General features: G+C 39.4%; 1 protein-coding gene across 1 annotated transcript in view; it reads left to right on the top strand.

Moving 5' to 3' along the window:
• GFRA1 (GDNF family receptor alpha 1) overlaps positions 1–21,823 on the top strand; it is a 141,659-nt gene that overhangs the window by 67,764 nt on the left and 52,072 nt on the right. Inside the window, exon 4 of the mRNA XM_074592357.1 lies at positions 19,685–20,024. Within this exon, the coding sequence (XP_074448458.1) occupies positions 19,685–20,024 (340 nt within the window). The remainder of the gene's footprint in view (positions 1–19,684; positions 20,025–21,823) is intronic.

Below are 21,823 nucleotides of genomic sequence, written 5' to 3'. Positions count from 1 at the left end.
GACTGTGCCACATGATACCCATGTCATCGTACATTCAAGCAGCCAACCTTTAAAATTGTCACAGGGCACTAGCTGAATTGTTGTTAAATCAAGAAATCCAACTCATGTGTCGCTTTCAAAGCAGCAGATTTGTCCATTTATTATTGTATTTCTGGGAATGAAATTAAGACTTAATAAATATTTTATTGAAAATTAGCAAAGATTAGGGGAAGTTTTTAGAAGTTTTCCTGGTGATGTTTTTGTCCCAGTTTATTTTCCACTAAAAAGCAAAAAATCACAATGTTTGGATAGAGAGTAATCGCTCTGTTCAGCCTCTTATGATTCATGCATGTGTTAGGAATTTAAGAAAAGAAAGATTTCTGCAGTGAATCAGAACGGATGTCCCTGTATCCCTGTCTGACAGCAGCCAATAACAGCTGCTTTCCAGGACATCTTTGCACCTTTTCCCTCTCCATTAAACTCCACTGTAGCAAGATAGGTGTGTGTGTAGCATGGTATCATTTAATTTGCTGTTAGTAAAGGTGGGGGCAAGACAGGAAATGGTAATTAAGAACTAAATCTTGAATTCTGTTTATAAATTCAGTATTTGTGTTTGAGTAGAGGCTCCTCCATGGGTGCTAGAACAGACTTCTCCAACTTAATATGTAGATTTCTATTATGCATTGTTTATGCAGAGAAAGAATAAATATCATCCTCATTTATTCTGTCTGGTGCTTAAAGAGCTCTAGATTAGATTTCTTGTTCTGTGTTAATCTCTTCTGAAGGTGGGAGAAGGCTATGGAAATGAGACAGAATTTGACATCTTTCAGTGAAGCAACAAAGTTACTCCAGATTTTTGAGAGTCTAATTGCAGGCAGAGAATATCGTTCATTGTATACTCCAATTATATTGAGCATTTTACCCTCAAAGTTCATGGGAAACTCCTAGACTGGAAGTTTACAACAGGTGTACACCATTGCTGCACATTGACACTGAAGTGTTGAAAGCGATTCCTTCAAAAGGTATTATCTTCTGTCACTCTCTGGAAAAAAAGATGGAGGTGATCCACAGATGAATCATGTTTATTACATAATGTTCAAGAGACACTTGGGAACGAGGTATCATTCTGCCAGGCTGTAGGCAAACACCGAATACAAGATAATCCCTATCCTGATGAATTCACAACGTAAATCACTAGGATAGACAGAAGGACAAAGCGTGCAAGCAGTGGAGAGTGTGATAACTGCAAACACTATTTTAGTTCTGTGATTGATTGATTGAATTTTATTAAACCTGCATGTTAGTGAAGACTTGTTTTTCTCTCTTAAACGTCCACTATAAATATGTTTAATCAAGGAAAGGGAAGTAGAATGAGAAGACAAGTAGGCCTGACATTGATAGAAATCTTGTTTGGAGAAATTGTTCAGGAACGGTTCATCCATGTAAAAATATGATCCTTGTAAGACTGCCAAGGTCATCGAGGCCTGTGGTGATCTGATGAGTAAATGCTGGTCATGCCTGGAGGCAGCTTTAGCTTCTGAACTCAATTCTTCAAAAAATGTAAAACAGTTTTACAGAAAAGGATGTTTGTCATTAGCCTGTCAAGGCCATTTCCTCCTTGTTTTCTTGGTGCCCTTTTCAGCAACCGTATACCGCTCTGTGTACCTGTCAGCTGTCCTAGATATGTACAAATGGCAGAAGTGCTGGCACTGCTTTGCCTTCTGCCGTTTGGTAGCTAGCTCAGCCGCCCCGTGGGATGTGAAGATGTGCGTATGTACCCCTTTTTAATGGCAGGTCATCAGCAGCCTTTTGTACCCGTCCATTGTGGTTGGTGTGCCCATACTAATAGTTACTCCCAGTAGATTACAGCAGTGTGGCCACCTTAATGAGATTTGCCATCCCGATGTCTGAACGGAAATATATGTTAGTTCAAGATATTCATATATTCATGTAGAAACAGGCCAAAGTCTTTAATGACAACATTACTATCTTATTAGAAAGATTAATCCTTTCATTGCTGGTTCTCCACCATCCCTGCTGATTTGCCATCAACCATTAACACTATGCAAATCCCCAAAATAATTTGGTGCAACTTCAATGCATCTGCTTCTCTCCCAGGCAAACAATTCATAAACAACATTTTGTTCGCCCCAACTTGTGGACAGCCTCACTACACATACTTTAGTGCAAACGTGTCTTCATTCTGTAGTATACCTTGATGTTTGAATTTGCACATGATTTAACATCCCTTCAGCATTCATATTTTCTTTGATCCCCTTGCTTATTAAAAAATGCAAATCTAAATTGTATCTTATTAATGTGCTTCTTTGTGCTAAAGCTGTGGGGGGTTAAAATCCCAGCTTTGGTAACGTATTTGGATTCTTAATGTGCAAAGTGCAAAGAGAGCTAGACTTTCTGCAGGCCATATTTTCTAATCAACTGTTATGAAAAAGATTTTTATTGTGCTTCTATTTCTTGCTCTCATGGAATTTACAGAAATAAAAAGAGTAATGACTTCATTGTTATGCAAAAAATATTTTCAACCATGGATAGAGATCCTTATTAGTTTGCTGCAAGTTCTCAAAAATGACACTGAGGAATCTTGGCTGAAAATTCAGAAAAATATGTATTTTAAATATATGAAAGCCTTTTAACTGGTTGATTTGAAGAAAATAGTAATTTCTTGTCATGGACCTAAGGCCTGGATTTTGTAGTAGTAAACAGTGGTCACTCATTTTTCCAGTTAAATATAGTAGCTTTTAGGTACTGAGTACATCCTTTCACTACAAAAAAAAGCAAATGCTGTAAAATTACTGCTGCATTTAAGGCCATTAAACTGCTCCTTTTATTTCCTTTTTGCACAACTTGACCTATCCCTTTGCCCTGATAAAAGCTTTCTCTGCATGTTCAATGGCCTTTTTCTTAGTGTTGCTGCTTGTTTTCTGAATTGCTTCTTCTGCATCTGCTTAACTTGTTGGGAATTTGGGTGGGTCATTGTGATTTAGGATTCTGCATTGCATAAGAATTTTATAGCGAAATGTAAAGCACCTGTGAGACTGGTTGAAAGAAAGCAGGAAAATGTTAAACTTCATTTGATGTAGTGCCATAGTACTTCTTCACAAAGTGTTTGTGGCAAGCTTTACATACAAATTGAGCTTTTTCAGAAGCAGTCCAATCATTAATGAGTTTTACAGAAATATTTGGATGAAGACAAACTAGAAAAGTTGACTCTCTAATTTTTTACCAAAAGGCAAAAATGACCTTAGAATTATTCTTAGTAACCAAATAAAATAGGGAAATTTTATGCAAGTTGTATGTTTTTTGAACTAGCTAATCCTTGTGTTGTTTCTGCAGCGGCGGCAATTTTAGGACATGCAGATCCACAGTAAATTGTTAATTACAATATTCCTTTACTTTCCCCTTCCTGCTCTTGCTGTTTCAGAAGACTGAGGGATCCAGCTGTGGAATTGAGGTGGCATGGTCTACCATGATGTGGAGTGGATACCCTGTTAATGAGCTTATTCTAAGATTTTGCAAACTCAGAGGAGAAGGGAACTCTTCTAAGAGCCATTCTAAGGTAGTAGTAGCTGTATCCCAACACCTTAATTTGCCTTTGAAAGAATTACTGATTAGGGAACGACAAAGTGCTTCATCCAGGAACTAGATTGCCTTTGTTTACAGCAGGGCTTTCTATAGTTTTGCACCTGGGGGATCATTTAATGGCTACAGCCCTCATCTGAAGGCCATAGATTACATTTGATTTGAAGCGGTATTCCCTGATGCCATCTCTTTTCAGTTCCCTATGACTCAGGGGCTAAACGCTGAGCAGACTGACACTTTTTCCAGGAGCCCTTCAAAAATGGAAACTGATGCTCCTGGCACTGTCCTTTTGCTAGCTTCGTGCCGTTTTATAGATGAATAGGAAATGCTAAGAGAGTGGGTTTGGAGCTCCTCAGGCTTTGACTGACTGACAGCTCTGCAAGGATAGGGCTTTGGGGCGCTGATTAGCGCCTCTAGTCCAGTAGTTTTCTCTGCTTTCCTGAACAGATAGAAGAGGCCTTATTATCTGTTAGGCTCAGTAAATTATCTAGTTTTGTTGAGGACAGATGCTGTGAAAAAGTTCCTTGCTGATCTGACTGCAAAGTAGACGTTGTGGAAGTCTTTGACTTGCCTGATCCACAGCCATGTAGCACTGGGAATCATGACTCAGGTACCGTTTTCGCTGTGGGCAGTGATTGATTTTATTTGTGGTGTCTTGCTTCCTATTGCTGAGACTCCATCTGAATTTGCTGTGTTTCTTCAGCTCTATCACATTCTTTGTAGCAGGAGCCTTAGCCACTGTGGTCCTAGCTCAAATAGTTTGTTGACCAGAAAAGAGATTATGAGAGATTCCAGGTTCCTGCTCAGGAAAATAGGAAGGAACGCAAGCAGTTTCATGCATTTGAAATTCAAGAGGTCCTTATTTTATTCCTCCTGGTGGTTTGATACAAGTTTAAGAGCGTGATGGGGCACCTGATGGTGGATAGGTTGCCCTAATCTGGTGATTTTGTGGTCTCTTTTGATTAAGGACACTTTATTCATAACTTGGGGCTTTGAAGTTCCAGAGACCTAAGTGCACATTCAAAGATCCTGGTTTTGCCATAGGTGACTTTAGTTAATCTGAATAGAAAGGCTATCCATTTATGCGTTCGATCATAAATGAAACAACAGTAATAAAGTTTTGGCCAACTTTGCTCTGTTTCAGAGTTTGATTTATCAGGATGCTTATACTTCTCTGGGCCACTTGGGTGAGACAGTCATCAGAAATCTGCTTTAACTTCTCAGTTGGGGTGAAAGCTTTTTTTCCTTCTCTACAGTAGCAAAAAAACAACCAAAGAGTGTCAACACCTTAGGGCTCACTTCCTATGTCTGTTTATTCCTTGATGATCTGTATGTATTGGAGGTGAAAAGACAGATTTCTCGGTAGAGAACTACTATTCTCTACTGAGAAAAGATCATCTAAAAAGTATTCAACATAACTCGGCAAGCAATTTAGGAAGGCAGTTTTAAGATATTTGACCTGTAACATACGGTATGTTACCACGTGATGTGGCCCCAAAAATTAAAACGTTAAAGATTTATATTTCCTTTTTAGTTTCAAGTTAAATTATGTCTTGAATAGAAAGGAAGAAAACCACACAAGAAATATTAGGGTTTTTTCCTTCTGATGGCCTGAAAGATGCTCCCAAATCCTGATGAAATTCATTTAGTGTACTTAAACAAGCTGAAGCTGTCACTATACCATTAGCAATTATCTTTGAGAATTCAGGACATAGTACCTACCTTATTAAAAAAACCCCCAACACATATATATATACACACTTGCACACACACCCCATCAATAAAATAAACCTAGGAAAAAGGCCCAGGGAATTATGATCCAGTTCCCAAAGTCAGTGCTTGGAAGGATGACAGAATAGGGTATTAAAAAAATTGATTTAAAAGCGTCCGGGGGATGTAAGGTGATAAGGAGGGTCAGTGTGGATTCATTAAGAACAAATGTCAAAGCAGTCTAATATCCTTTGTGACAGGGTAATTGTCAATTGGTCTGAATTGTAGTATGTGATGTTTAGGTTAGATATTAGGGAAAAGAAATCTAACTGTAAGAACAACTAGGCACTGAACGTAATACCCTGGAGGCTGTAGCATCCCCTCCACTGGGAGATATAGACAGATATTTTGCAAAGGATGGGCTCAGTTTGGCTTGCCACAGGAGGATGAACTAGATAGCCATTACGGTTCCTTCCAGCCTTGAATTCCTCTGATCTTGTTAAGATTTTACAGCACAATACAGGTTTTGAACTGCTTGGTTAAATACCTGACAGTGGGGCTTTCCTGAATTTATTCATTAGTGTTTGCAGTAGGAAGGCACAACACTCTTTCTTCTTCCATTTCCTTTGGAAATTAACTGAGTTTTTTGATCACACATTTACATACACTGTGTGAATGTACACTATAGTTACAGGTAGATAACTTTCATCTGCAAGCAGTTTTTCATCTCCAGTTACATATTTGTGGGATGGCTGACCACATGCAGGCCAGGGTATTATTTTCAAATATCTCTCTAAATCAGCAAACCTCTGTGTTCTTACGGAGCCTGTTGGGTGACAGTGAGATGAGTGTAGCTGTAAGAGCTCTGGCTATATTGATCAGATTACAAGATCATTTACGGGTTTAATCCATTTTTAACTGGATTTAAAAAAAAAAAAAAAAAAAAAGGAAAAAAAAAACACCTCTGTTTGTGCTATACACTTCATTTTGTCCAGCATTTGAGCAGAAGGCCCCAAAGTACAAAACTACTCTGTCACGCGTTCCCGCAGGTGGGAGTTTTGTGTCCTTTCGTTATGCATTCTGCAAAAACATAAAAACATGAACTTTCTCCATTGTATGCAGCTAAAATATAAAACCAAGTTTTGCTTTAATCTTCACTGTTACAGTTATCTCGTTCCTCTTGTAAAATAATGAGTGAACGTACCCCATTTGGCTTAAAGCAACAGATCTATATCCAGTTAATTTGTGGATAAATATGGGTTTCTGCTATTGATGTTTCTTGATCCACACAAAGTGGTTATATTAATACTGAAACGTTATTAATCAATAGGTAGCTCTTTAAAAATACATCACTAAGACTAGCCAATTACCTTTAAGTATATATCAAAGGCGACAGAGCAATTTGACTTACATTCATGATCCATTAGAGAGTTCCAAACATTTTAATTATAAATATATTTTTATCTGCAGTGAAACTTACAAAGCAAGTTTAAATTTCTCATTCTGGCCTCAAAAAATTAAAAAAGCCCAAAATGATTCTTCAGTTTTTTAGGTTTTTTTTTTTTTCATTCAGGAAAGTACAAAAATATGCGTAAATTGATCTTAGTCTCCTGAATTGAAACTAAATAAACTGTGTGTTATCTCATACTAGTTTTAAGATAGTCTGCTCTGTAAGATCACAAAAGTAAGTTACAAGACAGATCATGTCATTGAAGTATATAGTTCTGTTTGGTTTTATAATTCTAACTAACTCTATTAACTTTCAGTGAAATTGCATGAATTCCCCCTCTGCCAAAGGAAAATCTGACCCAAGCATACAATCTGTCTGTAAATTCTCAGAAATACGTTCTTTATTCAAAGTATGTAGGCTGTAATTTTGGGAAACATAAGAGTGTATTTTTTATACCTTGCTGAAAGTTTAAATACTTGTTTGAAATACAAAACCTTCTCTGAGCTATTTATGGAGTCACTACTGACACTTCTGCTTTGGGGAAGGAACGTGTTGGTTGAAGCAGAGTATTGCATTGTGTTTTACAATCAGATGAGAAACTGTGTATTTTCCTTTGAGATTATTATACCATTTTTCATATAAATTTTCTTATTTAAGTAGACCATTTCCCCTCTGGCTCATGTCCCTCAACAATTACCCAGCATAAGCAATCTATGGAGAATAGCACGAGGTGTAGCTGATTGTCATTCAACGCAAGTGAAATCTTTAGGTGAACATTAGTCACTCTTTTAGACATGTTAGCTTGAAGTGGAAGCAGTCAATTATAGAGTAGAGGCTTTATGGCTACATTATTACCATCATACTATTAGGTTTTCAGCAGTAGCATTCTGTTTGATCGATCCATGCCAAGACATTGATGGATAGTTTTGTTCTCCAAATGTCAAATATGCGGGACTTCTGTACTTTATTTATTTACTGGTGCACTAGTGTACTGTGGCTGTCTTTCCTTTCTACATCATTCTGGCTTTAACAGCCAATCATGATTCATTTTATTTGAAGTTTTGGTGTTGATTTCAATAGTGTTCTTAATCTTTCTCATGCTCATGCGTTACAGAGGAAACTACGCTATTGTATTGGATGTACACTTAATTGGACGGGGGGAGGTTTCACGGTTGTATGAGGGCCTTGGAGAGTAAGAGTTGTTGCTGATTGAGAAATGCATGTGCCTGGTGGTATCCCGTGTGGAGTGAATTTCGAGATTCTGTACTCTCTTCAGCGCTTCTATGTGTTGTGCTTCTTTGTGGGCTTTGGGCTCTTCATTATGTTATGGTTCTCTCATACATCACAATCATTTTAGAACATCGCTAGCTTCAAGATGCAGGTTTAGTTTAGGGCACAGGCTTTAATCTGAGTACTATTTTTTAACTAAATATACGCATTTGTAACTGTATTCAAAAGTAAAAATACTGCTATTAACACTAATCAATAGGTATATAAGCAAACTCTTTTTTGGTTTTGATGGGGATAAAGAAGCATGTAAATACAAACAAAGAGCAAATATACGTAGGGTGCTGTTAATCTCCTCTCTCCACCAGGACTAAGACACTCTTCAGCAGCCCATTTATGAGGGGCACTGGTTCTAAGGATTTTAACCTTCTGCCAGGACTTTCCTAACAGCGTTACTGAATCCATTCTTCAAGAAAAAGAGAGTAGAGAAAAATGAGAAACTGAAACTTACCAAAGTGTTCTCCTTAGTCTGGTAAAGGCATCAAGGCTTGCAGACAGAAATTGGCAATACAAAGGCTCCGCACCCATCCTGCATCCATGGCTTCAGTGACACAGTCAGTGCCCAGTTTGTGATAGCACTTACTGAAATGCTTAGTTGATTCCAATGGGTTTAGAGCACAAGCTGAAATAGGGCATAAAACCTGGATCCAGAGTTTATTGAACCTTGATCCAGGGTTTATTGAAGCAAACGGGAAGTCAAAATACTGTGTTCAGTGGGCTTCAGACTGGACACTAAATAACAGAGAGCTGAGGCATGGGGGCAGCACCTCAAAAAACAGGCACATGTTCAATGTAGTTAACAATGAAGTCAAAATGCTTTGATTTCTTGCTTGCTTTTTTAAGGAAGAACTACATCTTTACATTTGGAAAAAAAAGAGAAGTTGAACTCTGGTAAGAGATAAGTAAAGGTAAACCAGACTAGCTCAGGCAGAGGGATCAGCAGAAAACAGGGGAAAGCCCAGAACACTGCAGACAAAACAGAAAAAAGCATTCTGTCTGTTGACACATATGGTATGTGCCATAAGTTGAAGTGAAAGGCAGTTTAGAGTAGGCAGTGGTCTAATTTATTAAATAACGTAGTGGTCTCAAGTTAATAAACCCCCAGCTGCATGTAGGTAAGTGACATACATCATACCCACCGTCTTACCTTCATTTTGTGCTGCTTTATCTTCTGGACACACAGTAGGATAGTGACCATGATGATGATTATTAAATCTCCAAGTCAGTATCATTTAAGTTACTTGTTTCCAAAGTGTCTTATTTCCCTTGTTCCATTAAGTGCCCCTGCCTTAGTGCACAAATCTCCCTGATCGTTGGCTTTTGAAGTCTCAGCAATGAGACTTAAGATGAAGTCAGCAGCAGCACAGTGACTGCAGCTCACATAAGCTTCCTGAAGCTGATCCACAGCAAATCCATGAATAGACAAGAGTTACCAGCATTACCCTCTTCACATTATGGTGAATTTATTTGTATTCAACAGGATTGCGTTGGGACCAAGTGATAGAGAAAAGAAGAGCAGCTGGTGGTGGATTAATGGGATGAGGCTCGTATTGTTTGGTAGATAGGCCAGATAACTGCCCCAAATGGTTTTCACTAGCAGCAGGGAAGGGGGGGATGATTCAGTGTCTCCACAGCTGCTGTGACTTTTGCTGTTCTCTGACTCTATTGCTCTCTCTGCTGCCATGATGGCAACCTCCGCCCCACCCCTACTGCTGCTGTCACTAATTGAGCATCTGCTCCGTTTCTGTTACTGCTGCTTTCACGATGATTTTAGCCTCTTCTTTTACTTGTGCTAATGTGCTTTTGTCATGACCACAGAGACGTCTGTGTCTACCTGATAGGAGTTGCAGGAGAGCTTTAGAAAAGGTAGAGCTTTCTTCTTGCTATGCTGGAGAGAGCACCTTTCCGCACTCTCTGCTTTCAAATGTTTCCTGATTTATCCCATCAGCGGCTGTTGTCAGGTTCGATTCACAATCACTTCTCCAGCCCTCTGTCCTCTCTTGATTTTCCTTCCGAAAGAGTAATACCACAGAATAAGCAGGATAATTTTTCTACTAAGGTTTTATATACTTTGACTCTTTTTTCAGGTTATAGCCATCAGGAGCAAGCTGCTGTCATAGATAAGCTAATATATACTCCTGCAGTAGACAGTCAATGCGTGTAAACCATCCCTACCTACCCTGGTGTTGCTTGAGGCTGGAGTAAGCTATGCTTCAGCGGCTCTTGAATTAACAGGTTTTGTCTGTCTGTAGCGATTTCCTGAGTACAACTCGTACAGTAACTCTTGGTCAGTGGATATTTTGGTAATTTCCTTCCCCCCCCCCCCCCAGTCTGTGTATAAAATAGCATAAGTTTAGATATCTAGAAGACATGATTTATGTTATGAAGAAAGAATTAGTAGATCGGGGAGGACTGGCTTAAAAGAAGAGTGGAGTGATGGGAGAATGACGGTCTTCAGGAAGTTAAAAAGCCATTGCTAAGAGGAAAGGAGTGAAGTTAGGAAGGAAACGGGGGAATTATGTTGCAGGAAGTGGTAGTTAGATTAGATAGCAGGAAAACAATTTAATGGGATGCATAGGGAATACTGGATACCTATTTGAAGAGGCTGTGGAGTTTTTGAAAAACAGGTTAGAGCATAGATCAGGCAGATAATTAAGGTGGGAAGAGATCTTTGGAGGTCATCGAGGTCCCACTCAAAGCAGGGCCTTTCCACCCTGTAGGCCTCCTATCCAAACTCTGTTTTTCCAATTTGGCTGCAAGGATTAATATGGGATACTGTATCAAAAGTCTTGCTAAAGTAAATGTAAATTGACACCCTGCTCTCCATCTGTTCACCGAACCAGCCATCTCAATGCAGAAGGCAGTCAGGCCTGATTTGACCTTGGTAAATCCATGCTGACTGTTTTTCATCACCTTCTTGTCCTTTATGTGCATGGATATGGCTTCAAGGAGGACTTGCCCAATAATCATCCCTGCAACTGGGGCTAGGCTGACCCACCCGTTATTCCCTGTATGCTTCTGTTTGCCTTTCTTGAAGATAGTTGTGCAATTTCCTTTACTCCAGTCATCAGGAAGTTCCCCTGATCGCCAAGACCTATGAAAAGGAGATCAGCCTCACAGCGACATTGGCCAGATCCCTCGGCACTTTTGCATGCACACCCTCTGGTCCTATGGACTTGGCTATGTCTAAGGCAGCATCAGTCAGGATTTGTTCTGGCTATAGCTGATCTTTCTGTGGGGCAGAAGGGTGGGTGATTTTATGAAATCCCTTCCAACCTTGTGATTCTAAGCTCAAATATGAACGCCAGCTTTACCATGTAGGAGATTTTGTCTTTCTAGGATTTCCTTCCTACTCTGATAAGCTGTCCTTCCTTGGCATCTCCTTTATCTGCTTGAATCTAAGTGCTGCAAGTTTTTGAGGGCTTTGGGCAGACCATGGTATGCCCAGATGAGGAGTACAGAGAAGTTCCTTGGTTCCTCCACTGTGCGTTTATCCATCCGATGAGCTAAATGGAGTTTCCAGTTAGACTTTTGAGGAAGAGTTTTTATATCTCGTGAAAAGAGTTGCTGCGGGTCATATTCACCTCTTATTTAAAAAAAAAAAATAATTGAAAATCCTACCAGTTAGTTTCTACTTATGCACCATTTGCTGAGCTTCTACTTGTGCTTGGCCCATAGACAAATGCCATGTGGTGCCCAAATCTGGACATATGCATTTATATTTTTGTTCCTGGTGTTGGAGTTGTGCCCATTTGTATGTACATTTGTTGTCATAAGTTGAGGGCTTTCTCAGCCCTTTCCCCGTTGTACCGACAGTGTTCGTGTTCCCTCTTTTGACCCCTTCCCCTATGGTTCACCTATTACTCTTTGTGGTGAGAAAAACTATGGTTCTGTATGTGCAAGAGCACCATTTTACTTTTTTTAATATATCCTAACACTTTTTAGGTGTTCACTTCCCACATTTTAACAGCTTTATTGTTTAATGAAATGAAACAAGTAAACCAGAAAAATACAGCTTTATTGACAAAGCAATTCTTGGCATGTAGGTGAAACACTAAAATACGTGTTGGAAAATTTCAAAATATTAAAGCTCAAACCAGATCCTATTATTTACCTGAAATAGGACAAGGTACAAAAAAGTAATAATTATAAGCTTAATATTTTGCATTGTCAAAAACATATAGTTAGTTTATTAAAATGCTCTAAAAATCCTTGTTACTAATTAAAAATCCAGTTATAGTTCTAAAGTTTTTCTGAAACACGTTTGGATGTTTTGCTTGAGCCTTTATGAAAGTTCATTTCTTTGAAGTGTCTTTCCTCCCTCCATCAGACTTATTGTTCGTATCACACGGAGCCCAGAGCTCAGGTACCTTAGAATCAGCCTTAAGTTAGACAAAAACATTTGGATTATTTCTTCTGCTTATTAATAAATACGTAAGTAGCTATCCTATGAAATGAGACATGAAGCCAAATAGTATTGAAACATTCTATGTCCATATACATGTGTGTATATAGATTTGTCTATGTTTATATATGAGAAAGATTTAGGCCATTTCACGGTAAGAATAAACCGTGCTGTCAGTGTATATAACTGCAGAACTCCTCTGATTTTGGTGCACCAATGTAAAGGAACCAAAATCTCATGTTGAATTTATTTTCAACAACAGGAAGCTACTGTGGTGAGAAAAATTACTATATTCAGAGCCAAAACCCTTTCCTTGTCCAAAATCCGTGGTTCTTTCAGGGTTTGATATCATAGCTAAGAGCATATCTGGCCCCTTCTTTTCTGTAACTGGCATGACTTCAGGAGTAAAGCAGTTGTTAGCGAGCAGAGAAAGGACTTTGGAATTTCCTCCACTCCTGCTGTGTAGATTCAAATGCTAAGTTTAAATAATGGATGAAGCTAAGATTATTATAATTGATCATTGTATGATTTATATGGAGTAATTATAACTAGGTTGAGAAAGAATTTTCAAAAGCTAGTTTCCTGGTAGCCAGAGCCATTAAATAACAGTGTGCTGCCAAAACAAAAATTAGGTGGGAACATAGCCACAGAGTTCAGAATGTCTGTCCACCTGATTTATAACTACCCTTATGATGACAGTATCAGCGGTATTTTCTTATTAGGAACAGTAAGAGTTGTTTGAATTGTTTTTCTTATCTTTCTAACACAACTCTGCATTGTTTTAAGCTTAGTCAAGCATAATAACTGGAAAGCTGAAAAAATATAATGTATAACAAAACTAAAAGGTGCAAGAGGTTGAAAAGGTTAATTAAAAGTGTAATGATCGCATTTACCCAGACAGTCCAATTAATCACTTTATTCCAGTGGTCATGTGATACAGAAACCATTGCTACAGATAACTGATTTTTTGTGCCGGCATACATGGTCTGTGTTCATTAAAACGTGCATTTTCCTACAAACGGAAATCTAGCTTTTTATTTTAAGCTGCTTTTATTTATTTGGAAATATTATAAAATAGTAGCTAGTGTTTAACCCTGTATCCTCACAGAATACTTTCTCCAGCCACACTCCCTCTGAACAGTATGGGAGCATTGCCCCCTTGGTACTTGTAGTCTTACAGCCCCACGGGAGGTTTGCTTGCAGCTTAATGGGGTTGTAGGTATAGAAGAAATAAAGCACTAGAAATACATCATTATGTAATGTGATCTCTCTGAAACAGTGTATATGACCAACAAAGTGAATTCTCAAGTGTCAACAAGCACATCTAAATGTAATTTTTACCACGTCAACTGGAAAAAGGCAAAAAGAACCTTGAAGGATCAATTACAAGGGTCATAACCTTGTATTATCTGATTTGCTGTAATATTCACACAAGCTTTATTGGAATGGAACATAAATTTGAAAAATAGTGAGATTAGAAAGGATTGCAATGCTAGAGCAAAGAGCTAGAAGCTTTCTCCCGGTTTATTTTGCTGGGGCAGCACTTTAGAGGGAGCCCATTATAAGCGGGAGAACAGTAGTTATGTTAACACGGTAATTAATCAAGCCTGAGGAAAAGAGGAAACAAGTTGTGAATTCAATTCTGCAGTAATAAAAAGAAATGCTGAAAGTTGCCCTGTAAATTGGCATGACTTTGGTAAACAGTCCCTCACTGTGTCTTGAGAACTTGCACGCAGTAAATCACTTCTCATGGCAACCGTGTAGGTTTGAATATTTTCACAGGTTTATTCTGTATTTCTGTGTGTGCTAGTTCCTTCTCCGTTCTGTTGACTTAGTATTTAGCTAATAATAAAATACTGAACTTTATAACATGAGAGCATATGCAGTAACACATTTTCACTTTGAATATTTTAAGGGGAAATTAATTAGAAGAACTCAGCTGAAACCGTGGCGATAGCCTTCCACATCACAAAACCAGCCTCTGACTCAGTACAGAGCATGAATTGTATATGGAATGACTGAGATCACTCCCTCCGAAAAAAATATATTCTGTATATCGTCCCAGTCATGCATAATCCATCCCTAATGCTAGTGCAGTGTAGACACATTAAAATGACCTTTACACCCTAAAACTAGAACTGAAGTCATTGGTGCAGTAACGTGAGAAATGGTGACTGGATCAGTTTGCAACCATTGGATGTGTCTTTGTTTAGCAGCCTCTGATTTTATTCCTACATTTCTGCCTCCTACTTGAGACACCTTGGACGGAAGAAGCAAAAGTAGCTTGAAAGAACCAAATTTTTGAACTTAGATTATTGAAAATTCAGAATAACTGTAGTGAATAAAATGGATTTAACTATGCTGGTGTGAATATAATGCAAAACTGCCATCCTCATCGCTATGTGGAAAATTAGGGACCCTGGCATTACCTTTAGATTTGTAGCAGAAATGAAAGGTGATAGATCAGGATATTTGTGTAAATGAAGACAGAAAGAATTTCAGCAGCAGACCACAATGTTGTTAACACTGGGGAGCAGGGTTTCCTCTCCCTTGCTGCTCTCGTGGAATGAAAATTTAAATCCACTCGCTGTGGGGTGGAAGACTTTCCTTTAACATAACCTGTAAGTCAGGCAGACGAAATGTATGTGCATCAGTCTCATGATTTCTCAGGAATGACTTGGTTTTTTTCTCTGCTATTTGGGATCAGAAATAATTTGTCCAGGAAAATGGTAGTTTATTTGAGTCCGTTAAGATGCAGATGACAATATTTCCCATACTTTCTTAGTTTTTTAATCTGGTCTTCTTACAAAGCAGAATTACTTCAGTGAACCCCATAGCAGCACTTTTGTTAAAGTGGGATCACGGTTCTCATCTTTATTCTGGTTGCTTTTGGGTTCCTATATGCCATATTCTGCATCTGCATTGAAGCAGGCCCATACCCGTGTGGTCACCTCTACCACTTTGTAATTTTGCCTTCCATCACATTAACATTTACTGCTCTCTTTACAGCATTCCCTTCACTAAAACCCCTAGAAAACCTACTAATGCTAATTACTTGCAAATAGGAATTGTAATTTTAATGGCAACCTCAGTAAATTGCTTTTTATGTACTGTAAGAAAATTGAAAACTAAGTGTCCATTTTGCTGTTTAATAAGAATCTTATAGAACAAGTAATAGCCCTTTCACTCCTTCCATCTAGTGGGAGCACAAATAAGAAGCTCCCAGTTTCCACTGAGAATCCCTTCTTGTGCACCATGGGGTTAGCAGGAGTTGAGGAGACAGCCAGAGGCTCAGTAGGTGCAGAAATGAAATAGAAATGGAAATGCAAGGAAGATGAAAGACTAAGGTGAAGAGACTGTGAAAGAGGGTGAAGCATAAGGAAGATCACACAGGGCAGAGGAAGCCCTATTAAAACTTTTGAAACATCTCTGGATGAAAGAGTGGCTGGCTTCTTTCTGCTGTCATATGGGAGCTCGAGTCCAGAACTGTTGTAGCTGTAATGATGTTGGGCCAGGGGTAGCGGAGGGTTCAGGAGATAACAAATATTAAAGTGGTAACATCTTATACAAGACTTGTTTTTTCATCAGTAAAATTTATCAGAAAACGTCTCACCTTGCATGCACACATTACGTGTGCAGTAGAAGAGCTGTGAGCTGCTGATCCATGCAGAGGTAAGTTAGTATCAGTCACCCAATTATTGCTGCCCCAGAGTTTTTGCACGTAGTGGACAGCAAACTGCCAGGTAGGAGGACGTGTTTAGGCATCCTAACTCTATGGATGTTGGGAGCTGCTGCTTTCCCACAAGGCAGCAGCTTCTGTCTCTGGAGTTTCTTTGCCATGACTCCACATTAAGGAAGCACCCATAGCAGCCAAGCAGCCATAGCAGCCGCCGGTGACTTCTGCTGGGGGGCAGCATGCTGGTGTTCGCAGATCTGCTCTGCTGGGCCCCTTGCCGGGGGTGGGAACCAGCCCCTCGCACACAGGCGTGAGGCATCACTTATCACCTGCCTGGAAGTAACTTACCTCGGAGTCCGCAGTGATTTGGCAGGAGTGGAGAGCTGCATGGCTTGGCAGAGATTTCCAGAACGGGTCCAAGGCAAAGCAGACTTGGGAGAGAGGAAGCTCTGGGTGGGGAAATGATGGTGGGAAGGAATCGTTACTTGTCCCAGGCTGCTGCTCTGACCTCCCCCAGTCCATATCCAAGTGCCCCAAGAGAGGGGGGAACTGAAAAAGATCTTACACAGACTTTTCCCAAAAGATGCTGGCAGGAAAAGTAACTCTGGATTAGATCCATTTGCTCTTAACGTAGTCACTACCTAGTAAGAGCCAAACTCCTGCCTGTCTTAATAATTTAAGCTTTGCAGAACAGAAGCTGGGTGAAATTTTGACCTTATGTATTACTGCTGCGTAAGTAATCCTCAGAAACACTCTCAGTGTTGTTAACTGTTTGTAGTTACCACAGGACTTAGGAATAATTATGTTGTACTTTTGCAATAAAAATAAAGCATAAAGTCTGTTCTGGATTGTAAATTTTGCATTAAAACATGATTTAAAAGCTTGGGAGAAGCAGGCATTAATGAGAGGAGCTGGTTTAGACAGTCTTGTTTAATTCAAATGCAGTTGATGCATATCTCTTCTGGGCTGTATGTTAGTCTTGGTTTTAAAAGGTAGAAATAATTTGCATAAAGCGATGATAAATACGCCACAAACAATAGCTAGAGACATGTGGATCAAAACAGAAAAGGAAAGTGGCAAGTTACAGCAAGGGGTAGTTTTACAGAAAAAACACAAGTAAACACCAAAAGGCCTGGTCCATGTTCAGAGTTGACTTGTAGAGGAATGCGAGTCTTGGGTAGATATAAATTATATGAATGATATGAATGAGCACAACTACGGTTATGAACAATTTGCGCCTCATTCAACTTTCATCCAAGATAACTTTCACTGCTCTTTGTGCGGTCAGTGAATTGGCTTATGCTCTATTTTTTAAAAAGATTGATTAACCTGTCACTTTTGATTTTTGAGGTGTTGATGTTCACAGTGCTTTTTAATTCTCTATCGGCGTTTACTGTATTTTGGACCCTTAATGGAAAACATGTATATGATTATCAGCAAAGAGGTGTTTTATTACGTCTTGGGCTTTCTTTTAAAGAATGCTTTCTAATATATCATACAGTAAGCTGGTATCTGTTCGTACTGAAATGCCCCATTCAGAGCTCTTCCACAGAATCTTGTTTTAAAGAGGGGAATTCAGCAGTTGACTCCCAGGCACAAATAACTATGTAATTACTCTGCAATCACATAGTAATTAGCATGTACTATTCATATATTGCATAATTATATGCCCTGCAGATTACGTAGTAATTATATTTGTACTAACCGTGTAATTCTATATGCTGTATAAAAAAAACTTTGAGAGTTCATAGTTAAGATTATAGTTTTATGCTAATGTAATACAACATTTTATATAAAAATGTTACAATTTTATGAGGGGGTTGTATTTCGGATATCTCATCTCTTCTGCATCTGGTGTTGCTTAAACTGTAGTAGGCTGCTATTATAAGAAGTGCTTGGCTCTGTTAATTTATAGTCAAATGTTGCATGTTTATAATTTTGTAATTTGTGAAGATAAGCAAGAAGTTGCAGTTTATTGTGCTAGAAACTGGGATTGGGAGGGACTTGGAGCGTGAATGTTAAATGTGCAAAGGTTAAATGTACAAACCCACTGAACGTAGTTACAGCGTATCGTGGGAATGAAAACCAGATCTAATGCTACTTAGGCATTGCATTATTTATGGATAGGTGAGATACCTGGGACAGTAGCAGGTGACGTATTTGTATGACGTGAAGTGTGTGCTAGCACCAAGGCCCGTCTTGGGCACAGTGAGTTCCGGCCGTTGCAGTACCTCCTGCGGCACGCCAGCCGAGCGACACCATCTCCTCCTGCCGTGGAAAAAGATTAAAAGCTGATTTCTTGATCTGGGAATGGGAGGCGATGGGGCAGGAGAATGGAGAAGAGTGGCACTGAGTTCGAGAAGGGCTGTGGACCGAGTGTTGGGGAGAAGGTGGAGGATCTAGAAAAAAAGCTTTTTTTAAGTGTAAGAGCTTCAGATCGTTTGAGGTGTTTTATCTTTGGCCAGCCCCCCTACAAGGTTGCTGCAGAATTTTAGATATTTGCAAAATGTTATGTTCAGCGTGCAAATTCTGTAGCAATGGGAAGTTAATGTATTTTCTTGGATTTGTGATCTTGGCATTCCTAATATCCAAAGCAGCATTACGATTATTCTTAATTGAATTTTGCATTCTAATGCCAGTTGCCTTCATTTTCAAGCAAAGCGTATGTTGGGTTTTAATATCTGGATAATGTATTGCAAAATTAAATATGTAATTATAACTTTAACTTTTATCTGAGTTTCAATTTTTCTGTAACTTCTTGTAGCGTGTGCATGTGTGTGTGTGTGTGTGTGAGAGAGAGAGAGAGCGCGAGACATACTTGTTTTAAAATGTTTCTTTCACAGTCACTTGTTAATTCTGCATCAGCTTCTTCAAAGCTTGTAAACTTCATAAAACTTCCAGGGTTCAGGTGGCATCTATAGAGCTTATAACAATGTCTTTAACTAAGCATGGAGCTTACAGACCTTGTGGGTGGCCTTAAAGAGCTCCCCGTCGTGGGGCTGCACCTTTCCTTTCTGTCTGGGTGGGCTGTTTCCATACCTCAAGAACTGTGCTAACAGGCATGTGGCTTTTACATTCTGCAGAGTACACAAATTATATTCAAATGTTGTTACCTGGTGTAGACGCTGAATGCCATTTATAATGTTCAAGGGAAAAATAAAGAAATGTCAGAGCTTTACAAAACCAGAGTTAGGAGCCCACATTGTCAGTGTGTTCTTGTGCCATGGGCCAAACTTATCCCTTCCAATTTAGCAGCGTTTTTAATAGCTTTTTAGTGAGACCAAGTCTTACCCAATATTCAGCCTGCATGTTTGCTACAAAGAAGATGAGTACAGCCTGCCCAGTGTAATCCTCATTTATTTGCCAGCATTCTGATCTTAACGCATGCCTGTGCTCTTGTTCACTTGTTAAACCCTTACCCTAACAAACATAAGGACTGGTCACGGTTTCTGGCACTGAAAGTGTTGTATGTAACAAATATATAATCAGGATCTCATTAACAGTGAAATAAACACAAACATCGAAACACAATATAAATGTGACGCATTTCTTACTGCTGTTGTGTTGTTTTTTCTAGTGGAGCCAGTACTTTCAAAGGGGAACAATTGCTTGGATGCAGCAAAAGCTTGTAACCTAAATGATACCTGCAAGAGGTTCAGATCTGCTTACATTACCCCCTGCACCAGCAGCACGTCTAATGAGATCTGTAACAAGCGGAAGTGTCATAAGGCCCTCCGGCTATTTTTTGACAAAGTTCCCCCAAAGCACAGCTACGGGATGCTCTTCTGCTCCTGTCGAGACGTAGCCTGTACAGAAAGGAGACGGCAGACTATTGTTCCTGTGTGTTCATATGAGGACAGGGAGAAACCAAACTGCCTGAATTTACAAGAATCCTGCAAGAAGAATTACATCTGCAGGTAAGATAGCACATGGCAGGGGAGTGATTAATGAGGGACCAGAGAGAACTTTTTGGTACTGCTGGATTTGCCAGGACTAAGGGTCAGAATATCCACTAGGGAAAAGGATGCATCAGGGAAAAAAGCAAATGTCTCTGACATCCTTAACAGAATGACAAAAGCCTGCACCTGGTTACAGTGTGTGCCTTCTCCAAAACTGTTCACAGCTACTCCCTCGTACCACGGAGGAACCTTTAAACCCCCAGTTTAATTTTTACAGATTTTTGTTGGAAACATTTTCATTAGGTGTCTCTAGTAAATGGTACCTCAGAAAGATTTTAATGTCCCATTAGTGACCAGGTGAAAAGAGAATTATTCATTATAATGGGATTTATTTTCATTGTAATCTTATGTGTGAGCACTAATAACTGTGAATACAAGCCACATGTTGGACGTCATAAATGGTCGCAATACACAGACTACTCATGTGGTTTTTCTTCATTGGAAAAAAAGGAGTCCACGTTTATAGACTAGATCCCACTATCTTCGTAGAGCTGTTTTAGCCTTGGAATTGTTTTATCTCCCCTCCCCTGGCAAGAGTGCTGGGCTAATACAACGGGAGGGTCATTGATTCACTGACCTAATTCCCAGCCTTTTTCCTCTGTGTGTTCATCCCGTAGAGGCAGGACAGAGCGTGGCTTCACAGGACAAACCGAGTCCTTTCACCTTCAGTGACTTCCCTCCAGGTTGTCACACAGCGCTTATTCAGTGACATACAGGACCTCCTCTGCCCTTAGGAAATGCTTTGTTCCTACTTTGCATTGTGTATGTTTATATTAGAACGTTGTTGTGCTAATGTCGTATTTATGAAGTTATACCCAAGAATCTTGCTTATTTCTAACGTGTAAATTCCTTGTAGATTATCCAATTCTGTGAATTAGCAAACAGGGAAATAAACACTATTGTAAAATGCCAAGGACACTGAAGATATGATATGAATCTTAATAAGTGCTTACATATGCCTGGTAAAATATTTACTTTGAAGTTTGTTTATGAGATCTCCACTGCTGATCTTAAACGTTTAGCCACAGCACCTCAGGTGTGCCTGAGTGTTGTTCAGAGGTGAGGAGGCGAGCAGCATCCTATCCTCCATGGCTCAGGGGAAATCTGGAGACAGTTTCATGCTGCCCCAAACTAGAGCGGATTTAAATCAGAGCAGGGTTCTCCTTTCAGTCCCCTGAGCTGCATTCAGTGCCTTCCTAGCTGATGCTATTGCAGTTTCTGAAAGCCGGGTGCAAGTAGTCTCAGAACCACCTCTTTTCCATTTCCATGTTGTGCCATTAGTCTTTTTGCTTAAATATTTTGTCTTCCCTATATGCAGGCCCAGTTAATTAATGGAGTTGCAGTATCTTTACTGTGTTTTCTGCCAAACTTCCAGTGTGTTACAGTGCCAATGAAATGGGAGAGAGGATTTTATAGGGAGACTTCTTCCTATTATTCAGGCTGTAGTGTTCAGGAATTACTTAGTTAAATTAATGCCATTACTTCTCTCATGACTGTGTTTTCCTTTGGTCAGCTTTAATCTATGTTGTCTCAGTAGCTAAGTTTTTAATGGCATTTTGTTTAATTCGAGTTCATGAGTCTGATGATGTGCTTTCTCCATTGCAATGCTGCAGAGGGAAGCTTAGTAAAATCTTTGCTCCCATTGCCCTAAGTCGCAGCTGGCACTGGGGTGAAAATGGATTTCTTCACAGGTTCTTCCTGTGGCTTCTTTTCTTTAAAATACCAAAATTGGAAAGTGTGGACTCTTCCAAGGCTCA

This window comes from Larus michahellis, chromosome 6 (genome assembly GCF_964199755.1).
Source record: "Larus michahellis chromosome 6, bLarMic1.1, whole genome shotgun sequence".
Taxonomy (NCBI): domain Eukaryota; kingdom Metazoa; phylum Chordata; class Aves; order Charadriiformes; family Laridae; genus Larus; species Larus michahellis.
This window is presented reverse-complemented; position numbering and strand designations above follow the sequence as displayed.